We start from the raw sequence: 10,039 nt of genomic DNA, 5'->3' as shown, positions 1-10,039 counted from the left end.
TCGGTTAGTACATGTTAGTGGGTTAAACGTGCACTTTCCCCCCCTTTCCATTTCCATGCATAGAACTATGTCGAGACTACGTCTACCTCCTGCGGGGAGTCTGGTCTCTGTACCCGCGGGGATGGTTTGACGTAGGGTTTGATTTGGTTTGCATGTACCCATTTGTAGACAGGCTCCTGTCTCGCTTTGGTGATGCGTAACCTGTATGCAACTGGAGAGAGTTTTGCCACGATCTCAAATGGTCCTGACCAGCAGGGCAGGAACTTCTTAGGTTTGCGTGCCGGTTGGGCGAACCGAAAGTAGAATACTTTGTCACCCACCTCGTATTCGCGGCTGGTTGTCTTTTGGTCGTAGTAGGCTTTAGCGCCTTCTACGTTGGTCTCCAGTTTCTTCTGAGCGTGCGCGAACGTAGCTCTGAGGTGTGTTTTCAAGTCTGCCACATACTGATGAGCGGTATAGGCAGTGGCAACACTGACATCCTCTGGGTGATACAGGAGGTGCAGTGGTAGAGTCATCAGTCTGCCGGTCATCATCTCAAAGGGCGTAACCCCAGTGGATCGCTGTGGAGTGGACCGTATGGCCATCAGGACCAGAGGGAGCTTGACGTCCCAATCCTTCCCAGTGGAGCAGACGTACTTTTTGAGCATAGAGACGACCGTGCGGTTCATCCGTTCGACCTGTCCGGATGACTGTGGGTGATAGGGAAGGTGGAATCTCACTTCCACTCCCAGAAGTTCAAACAGGGACGTCATTACACTGGATGTGAAATGAGTTCCTCGGTCAGAGTCAATGCAGAGTGGAAGTCCCCATCGACTGAAAACGTGGTTAATCAGCAGTACAGCGGTTGTGACGGCTGTATCGTTTGGCGCTGGAAGGCATTCCACCCACTTTGTGAAACTGCAAGTTACAGTTAGCATATATTTGTTTCCTCTTGCCGATTTGGGAACCGGTCCAACCCAGTCGATCTGCAGGTGGGACCAAGGGAAGGTTATTCCCCTGCGTTGCAGTGGTGCTCTAGCAAGCGGCTGGGAGGGTTGAAACTGGGCACAGATGAGGCAGCCTTGGACATAGCTCTGTACATCCTTGGACATCGATGGCCAATATGCTACTTCTGTCAGTGACGCGAGGGTAGCTTTTGTTCCGCGGTGACCTCCAACCGGAGTGTCGTGGGCGTAGGCAAGCATCACTCCTCTGTGGTCGAGTGGAACAACCCAGCGCGGCGGGCTGTGATCGTCACGTATGTAAACTAACAAATCGTTTTGTAGTTTCAGATGCGCGAGTTGACGATGCAGGGTTACCAAATCTCGGCTTGCGCCAGTAGGTGGTGACGGTTGTTTAGACATCGGGCCCTTTTGGAGAAGCTCGCGGATGAGCTTCAGGTCAGGATCTTGTTCCTGCATGGTGACTAGGTCCGCGTCATGTGGTTGTCTGCCTAGAAACACGGGTACCCCAATGTTCTGAGGTTCGTCTGCCTGTTTAGCATGGCGACGAGTAATCGCGCAGACCTTGTGAACGGCCTTGGGTGGAAGCCACTCGTCTTTGAATTCCCAGCAGGTTCCCTGGTCAGCACCGAGCTTAGCAAGGCGGTCAGCTTCGTCATTACCATCTTTCTCTGGACCTAGGGTCCTGGAGTGACCTTTGACCTTTTTCCAGTAGACCATTATGCCTTTCTCAGTGGTGAGCAGATCACACGCTAGGAATAACTCCGAGTGTTTCACGTCTCTGTTCCTGGCGTTTTTCATGTGGTTCTCCTTCCACATGGGGAAGTGAGAAATGAAGCTGTGTCTAGCGTAGTTTGAATCTGAGCAAAGGACGATTTGAGTGATGTCCAAGGCTGCCGCCTGCTGGAGGGTTATCAACACTGCAGCGATTTCGGCGTACTGACTAGACTTTTGGCCCAACCGGTAGTGATTTGGTTGCTTGGTGTCACAGTCCACCCAAACGACTCCAACCCCAGCACGGAGCTGGCCTTCGTGAAGGTAGGAGCATCCATCAGTGTAAACTTTCGGAAGCCCTTGGCAAACATTCTCATCAAAGTAGCGATGATTGGATGCGGTTGGGTAGACTGCGGCAGGTGTGTCCAGGGGGCCCATGACGGAGTCAGAGTCACAGTGCTGGCAGCCTGCTAGCCCTTGTCCTAGCGCTAGCTTGGTGTTCTGACCATACTTGACCTCAATGTTATATCCTTGGAGCACCATCATCCACGTCGCAATGCGACTGTTTGACACTCTTCCTTCGCGCAGACGCTGGCTGTTTAGGAAGGTGACAGGCTGATGACACGTTTCAATGATCACTTTCTGTCCACCGATGTAACTACGAAAGTGTTCGACGGCCCAGACTGTAGAGAGGAGAGCTCTCTCGCAGTCTGAGAACTGGAGTTCCACCTTGCTCAGAGGCTTGCTGGCGTATGCCACAACTCTCATGTCCTGATCGTGTTTCTGCTTCAAAGCAGCGCTCAGGCAGTGAGAGGAGAAAGTAGCCTCTATGTAGAACTCTTTATCCTTGTCTGGGTAAGCCAGACAGGGTGCGGACGCCAACTTCTGTTTTAGGAACTGGAAGGAGAGTTCTTGGGGTCTGTCCCACACGAAAGGTGTGTCGTTCCGAAGCAGCTCAGTGAGGGGGCTCGCTGTTTCAGCGTACTCCTCAATGAACTGTCTGGAGTAGTTGCAGACTCCGAGGAAGCTCCTGAGTTCAGTCAGATTAGCTGGGGCTTTGATGTCCTGAATGGCTCTAATGCGTCCCGCTTGGGGCTCGACTCCATTAGGGCCAACCAGCAGTCCAACATACTCCACTTTGGTTCGACACCACTGTCCCTTGAGAATCGCCAATTTAGCTCCGGCGTCAGCGAGCTGTTGCAGCACGTGACGGAGTTCGGCCAGGTGCTCCTCGAAGGTTCGACTCCTCATCAAGATGTCATCGACATATATGAGGTTCCCTCTGGAAGCAGCATCTGACATGGCTTTGTGGAGGAAGATGTTGAACTCGGCAGGTGAGTTAGAGTAGCCAAAGGGGCAGCGGTTCCAAGTATATTGGCGATTTCCAAAGGAGAAAGCCAGTTTATACTGGTCCGCCGGCTCAACCTTCATGGTCCAGAAGCCGTTGGCTACGTCAACCGTAGAGAAGAAAGGAGCATCTCTGACTCTGGCTAGCTCCTGATCTAAATGGATCATAGGCCACCTGGAGAGAGGTACTTGTTTGTTCAGTGCACGATAGTCTATGGTGAGACGCCATTTCCCAGTCGGTTTCAGAACCGGCCAGATGGGAGAGTTGTAAGTGGAGTTACACTCTCTGATGATGTTTTTCTCCTTCAGCTGATCGAGGATCTCCTGGATCGACTCATAAGCAGCGAGGGGAATCTTGTACTGACGTACAAAAGTAGGAGGGGCATTCGGGTTCGTCGGAATGCGAACCGTGTGCAGGTTTGTGAGTCCACAGTCCAGGGAGTCCCTGGATAAGATGGACTGAAACTCATAGAACAGGCTTCTAAGCGCTGCTCTCTGCTCCTCTGACTCCAGCGCATCCGCTTTGTCAAGCTGCTGGCTGACTTCGGCCTCGAAGCCGTCATAAGGTTCAGAGGAGGAGGGTCTCTGATGTTCCGGGCTTTCAACCGGTGACTCAGAGGGTTGAGTATTTATTGCAAAAACCGTTAGACACTGACCGCAGTCAGTATCTAAGGTTGCACTGCAAATAGGTTCCTCAGGAAGGGCTTCATGCCGCTTGATGGTAATCATTTGTGAAGGGAAAGTACTGAATGTGTCTACACCAACCTGTCTGTCGTTCAAGAACAACGGAAGTTGTCCGATCACGGGGACTGAAAGTTCGAAGTCATGGAATGAGCTATCTATCAGCATGCCCAAGGGCTTTCCTGCCGGCATGTGGATAGGACTCCGGGTCGGATTTTCGACCAACAAGTAGGCAGAACGATTGTTCAGCTCCAAGAGTGGCGTGCCACAGACGGCTAAGTTGAGCTCCAAGAAGTGTGGTGATGGCTGGAAGAAGGCCTGTGTGCCTGGCAGCTTCTGATGCTTCATCAGAGTCAGACGAACAGGCACTTCTTTGACCAGTGGGGGCAGAACCGTGCTGGCCTCAACCACTGCACGGCAGGCCTGTGGAATGGTCTGACCGGACAGCAAGTGTTCAGGGCCTTCTGAGCGGGGCTCAGAGGATGGTGTGGCCCGGGCCCAAAGGACTTGATTGCAAGTGTCCAGCTGGGCACCGAGTCGGACCAGCAGATCTGCTCCAATGAGTGCAGGTGGATCAAGCTGTGGTATGATGCTGAATGTATGTCTGACCTGTCTTGCTCCAAGTTGGATAGTCAGAGAGCAGACCTCTGGCGCTTTCAGGAGCCTCTGCGGCCAAGTAGGTGACAAGAGCCGATGGCTACGTGTCACGCTGACCAGAAGGGGGTCCTTCTGACGCAGGTGTTCAAACGTCTGCTGGCTGATGGCTGACTTTTCAGACCAAAGAGCAAGGCGAGCATCTGAGATGTGGGTGCAGTTGATGGTAAGACCACCAACTATGTGTGGTGCATATGGCTGCAGGCTGACGTTCTTCAGCGAGCAGAGAAAAGATGAATGTGTGCAGAGAGGAGTTCCAGGAGCGGTTTCGTGCCTTTGCAGGCGGACATCGTCTGTGGGAGCCGTAGGGAGGGGCATGACCTTGGAACAAGGGTTTTGCTGCTCACTTATGCTGACTTCAAGAATGGAGGATGGTCGGCTGCTATCCGGGTTCCAGGGCTTAGGTGTGTCCACCTGGGCCCACAGTTGACCCTTCTGGCAGTCGATGAGGGGAGCTAGACGTTCAAGCAGGTCCTGACCAATGAGAAGTGGTTCAGTGTCTAGCTGGCAGACATAAAACGGGTGAACCAGAGTCATGTCTTGGAAGGTGATATCCAGCCACGCCCGGTGAGTGATACACTCCCGGGTCTGGGTGTAGCTGGTGATTTTCAGGTCACAAGGTTCAACCTGGACTGGTTTCCCGAGCGACCGCATGGTGTCAGACACGCGATGGAACAATGTGGAGCACATCAGGGTGATTTCTGAGCCGGTATCCAGCAGAGCATCAACCTGTATGCACCCACCTACGTTGGTGCTACAGTACAAACGGCGAGCATGATCATGGTTTGTTAAGTCACCAAGGAACTTCAGAAATTTAGTATCAGGTTTCTCTGGGGGGTAGATTTCAGGAGACTCCTGTGATCTATCAGTAGTGTTCCCCCAGCTGATCAGGTAGGTCCTGGCCACGCTGGGAGGTTGAGCCACGCCTAGTCATGCGGACGTTGGCTCTGGGTCTGGCTTCTTAGAAGAAGACTTTGGTGCAGGGGTCTCTTCTGCAGATCTCAGCTGTTCCTTCTGTTTAGCTAGGAACTGCTGAAACATCTCCTGGAGGTCGGCTTTGGTCAAGTACTCACCTGCGGACTTGTGTTCGGGACCTACCTGTGGGCGGCGCTCCTTAAACCTTCCACTGTTCCGACCTGCCTGCCGTTGGTTTTGGTTGGGCCACTTCCTGTCTGATTGTCCAGACCTAGGCGGCCAATCAGCACCCCCCTTCCCCTGTTGAGGAGATTGGGACTGCTCTCGCGGTTTAACAGGTCTAGGTTTAGCAGATTTTGGCTTAGTGGGTGGAGCTTCTGTGCCTTCGAGCTCCAAACGCGGCTCGGCGTCGGGAGCTAGGTGCATGACGCGGTGACGTGCGTCAGGCTTTTGGGGCTTTCCGCCAGCTTCCCAAGCCTGTTGAGCGTATCTCCTAATCTCCTGAGTTGTCAGTTTTTTCATCCGACAATACATTGAGACTTCGGAGCGAACACACTCGTGCAGGTTGTGAATGAACAGGGATCTGAAGGCAGGGTCTTCCTCGAGCCCAGGGCCGTTTCGACCTTGGAAATAAGCACTTTTGAGTCGGCGATAATACTCTCTGGGGGGTTCGTTCCTCCCGTGTTTGATGGAGAAGGCCCCCATTGTAGCTGACGCAGAGTCTGCATACGTGGCGTATTCATCTCTCAACGCTCGGCAGAGCGAGGAGTACCGATCACGAATGTCAGGTGGTAGAGTTTCCATGAAACCGTGCACCGTTCTAGATGTGGTTTTCCAAATTAGCTTGAGCTTTTCCCTTGAAGAGGGTGCTGGAAGATCAAGCAGACAACGTTCTATCTCCCTGAGATAATCGTCGACGTTGGATTCATTGGTGTTAGGATCAAAGCGTTCTATGTCTTTAGCTAGCGATTCAATTTGACGTACACGGAGCCCTGACTCACGGTACGGCGCGTCATCCTCTGACTCTGACCCACGGTCTGTCTCAGAAGGCGCTGGATATCGCTGGTGTGCTCTGGGCTCCCAATGTTGACTCCTGGGGCCCAAATCGGGGTTCGGCATGTTGTGGCGGGCTGCTGGCACGTCACGTGGGTGTCTTGGGAGGTCCTCCTCCCGGGGCACGTCTGCGTAGTGCAGCCTGCGTCTTTCAACAGGGGCTTCTGCGTAATACGCTCTGTCCGGGTACGGACTGGCGTATGATGCTTGGTCATGCAGCTGGTTATCGGCATGCCGAATACCGGAGTAGCTAGGATGGGTGGATGGTTGAGGTGCAGCTTGGGGTGCATAACCCCAATCGGCACCTTGCACCCTTCGTGGACTGGGGGAGCGGTCTAAATAGAGGTGCCGCTCAGCTGGTCGACTTCTCACTGATTGAGAAGGCCGTGAAGATGAGGGTCCAACCTGGGATTCGAGGGTGAACTGCTCTCGGCCCCTAGGTGGTCCTGAATGCCCTATAGTGTGTGTAGGGAACGGGGCCGAAGGTTGGAACAGATGAGCTTCATCTCTCCCCTGCGGCGTGCGTCCGTCCAGAGAATCATGGTGTTTCCCCCCTTCCCACTGTCTGTTGTCATCAGCAGAAGGGGGCGGGGTCTCCTCCCCATCTTCCCCAGAATCGGTGTTGTCTTCCTCCTCGTCATCCTTCTGCCTTCCATTTTGCTGCCTTTCAGCTAGCATGCTCTGGAGCTTCATGATCTCTCGATCATGTTGGAGTTCTCTCTGATAGAGGATCAAGGCTAACTTAGCTAAGTGAACCTGGATTGGTTTTGTACCATCCGGGTTTTCTATTTGATCGATTACAGCTTCTAGCTCGACGCTACGCTGTTCTTCAGTGAAATCCCTAGAAGGGTAGTCGGGTTCTCGAGCAACCGCGACCAGTTGGGACAATATTTGTCCAGAAAGTAGGCCAGGTTCATAGTCGTGGGCCGCAGCGCCACCTGGTTGCTGGGAGTTGGTCAGTTCACTACTCTGTCCCTCCATTTTAACAACCGAACCAAAAATAGCCTAGTAGAGCTTCTGCAGATAGCTCAAGGCTGCACCTTTGGCAGCAACTGCTAGCTTTGTAGCAGAAAAACACTAAATTAACCTTTGTGCGCACAGGTTTTAGCGTTTTAAGATTGCACGGAATGCCGTGACTGACGCTTAAAATACTATTCCTTTCAGTATTTTAGCAAAAGCTGGTGCGTTGCCGTAGCAACGTCTTACAACACTTGCAGTGTTAAATATGCTAGTTATTCCTTCAGAATATTAGCAAACAAGGTGTTATCAGTCTTTGAGTGAAGGTTTCAGTTAGTTACAATAGCCACTGTGAGTTAAAGTCGCTAAATTAGCAGTTAATTTTAGCCTAAAAGGGTTAGTCAGAATTACTTACACGCTGCACCTTTAATGAGGAACTGAATTTTAACCTAAAAGGTTAGCCAGAATTAATTACACGTTGCACCTTTAAGGAAAAACTGAATTTTAACCTAAAAGGTTAGCCAGAATTAATTACACGTTGCACCTTTAAGGAAAAGCTGAATTTTAACCTAAAAGGTTAACCAGAATTAATTTACACGTTGCACCTTTAAAGAAGCACTGAGTTACTGGTGAGAGTTCGATGCAGCTTCCTGCTCAGCGAAATCAGCACCACTCTGTTGCTGGTTCAAGGCTGAACAACGGATTATTTTTAATTCAAGCTCTTTGGATTTATTTGTTTGTTTGTGCCGGATAGAAATCTCTGTGTATCCAAGCCTCACACGGCCGCACCAATAAAATGTTGGGGTTATTAGGAGCGAACAATTAGTAAGCTTCAACTTACTTTTGGATTCTTCAATAAATTCTGTAAATATGGGAATATTTACTGATTTATTAATTAATTAAGATATTCTTAGATATACGGGGCACCATTCCCCTTTTACCGGGGAAAAATTGAATCCAAAACTCTTATCAGTCTTTCTTGAAGTTCGTAGAATCCTTGGAGCAGAGACTTCTCTTCGACACAACAAAGCTACTGGAGACGAAAATCTGAATTTTATAACGTTTAATTAACAATTTGTCAAATGAATAAACAGTGGCATAAATGAATAATAACCATGTGATATAATAAAAGGATGTATATTCAAAATAATGTTCAAGGTGTTTTGTGTGTATGTAGGATGTATGAATGGGGTCCTTTGTTCTCACAAAGGAGTAGTGTGTGTGCGTGTGTATGGATTCAAAATGGAGTCTTGAATACAAGATGGCTGACTCCTTTGTCTGGCTAAAGTGTGGGTGGCAACTTGCACTTTAACTTCCAAAGCACTTAGAATCAGTAGTAACTTAACCTTAAATCACTCAAAACATTTCAAAGGATCATGCAACAACACAAAAGATTAATCACGAGTTAATATCCTTAGTTTATCAGCCTGGCCATGGCCGAACATTTAAAGATACCAAACAATGATCAATAAGCAGTTTATTCTTTCAAAATGACCCGAAGGACGAATTTGGAACGAAAGAGGAAAACACGAAGCTACTTTTTAAGCAATAGACACGGTTTATTGCTTATTCTGGACTATAGAGGAAACGGGAGAAGAAAAGGAGAGAAAAAATGAGTTTTCTGATCACCAAAGCAGCAAGGCGTCCCCCGCTGTTATGATTTGACGGTTCTCCGTTTTTCTCCGCAGTTTCCAGCGTCATCCGTCGGTTTGATGCTTTCTCCGTTGTTTGGCTCCACGAGTGTTTCTCCACGGCTGGACACAAAGAAAACGAAGTTCCTTTTGGGCTGAGTTTGACAACTTACAGCGTTTCTGAGAGCTGGATGGAGTTGTTGTTTCCCTCCGCGGGTTCTGTGTCCTCAAACATCAGCTGGAGGGGAGCAGAAACGAGCAGATCAGCGGTCCCGTGGGCTCAACTTGGCTCTTAGAGCTTCCGCGTGCTCAAAGAAGTCGGAGCGTTCGACAAGCGTGTCCTCACAGCCAGGTATCCTGGGCAAAAGAACGAGGTTTCTTTGTCTCATTCATGATTTATAGTCTTTGAAGTGGCGGGAAAGCTCCAAGCTCCCGCCTCCCGCAGATCGTGTTTCTGGTATTAGGCGGTGACGTCATCACAATGCTTCCGTGTGCAAAGCATCATGGGAAATGAAGTTTCTTGGCGCTGATGTGATTATTTGCTTTTCAGAGCAATTTAAGCACAGTCATTTTGGAGAAAATCACTGCATAGTAATTTCCTCATGAGGTCAGACCCTCAACACATGTCAACAATGGGTCTGACTGAGGGCCTCCAGGAGAGAAGCCCAAGCAAGACGCGCCCCGAGGAGCGTCTTGCCACATGTTAGCACTCGGTCTGACTGAGCGCCTCCAGGATAGAGGCCCAAGCAAGATTTACCCCGAGACGCGTCTTGCCACATATCAACAATGGGTCTGACTGAGGGCCTCCATGAGAGAAGCCCAAGCAAGACACGCCCCGAGGAGCGTCTTGCCACATGTCAACAATGGGCCTGACTGAGGTTCTCCAAGAGAGAAGCCCAAGCAAGACGCGCCCCGAGGAGCGTCTTGCACCATGTCAACACTGGGTCTGACTGAGCACCTCCAGGAGAGAGGCCCAAGCAAGACTCGCCCTGAGGAGCGTCTTGCCACATATCAACAATGAGTCTGACTGAGGGCCTCCATGAGAGAAGCCCAAGCAAGACGCGCCCCGAGGAGCGTCTTGCCACATGTCAGCACTCGGTCTGACTGAGCGCCTCCAGGAGAGAGGCCCAAGCAAGACGCGCCCCG

General features: G+C 50.7%; 1 protein-coding gene across 1 annotated transcript; it reads right to left on the bottom strand.

The window, feature by feature from the left end:
* Window positions 1-5,256: 5,256 nt before the first annotated feature.
* Window positions 5,257-8,788, bottom strand: LOC139070497 (uncharacterized). The gene is made up of 2 exons (XM_070552845.1): window positions 7,747-8,788; window positions 5,257-7,686 (listed from the first exon to the last, which is right to left on the bottom strand). Exon 2 carries the CDS (start codon window positions 7,284-7,286, stop codon window positions 5,268-5,270), a length of 2,019 nt encoding a protein of 672 aa, XP_070408946.1. The 5' UTR covers window positions 7,287-7,686; window positions 7,747-8,788; the 3' UTR covers window positions 5,257-5,267.
* Window positions 8,789-10,039: the final 1,251 nt, after the last annotated feature.

This window comes from Nothobranchius furzeri, chromosome 6 (assembly GCF_043380555.1).
Source record: "Nothobranchius furzeri strain GRZ-AD chromosome 6, NfurGRZ-RIMD1, whole genome shotgun sequence".
In the NCBI taxonomy this organism is placed as follows: domain Eukaryota; kingdom Metazoa; phylum Chordata; class Actinopteri; order Cyprinodontiformes; family Nothobranchiidae; genus Nothobranchius; species Nothobranchius furzeri.
Note: the sequence above shows the minus strand (reverse complement) of the source record. Positions and strands in the feature narration are given on the sequence as shown.

Excerpts from the sequence above, each read along its gene's own strand:
- LOC139070497 (XM_070552845.1), bottom strand. The coding sequence starts at position 7,286 with ATGGAGGGACAGAGTAGTGAACTGACCAACTCCCAGCAACCAGGTGGC.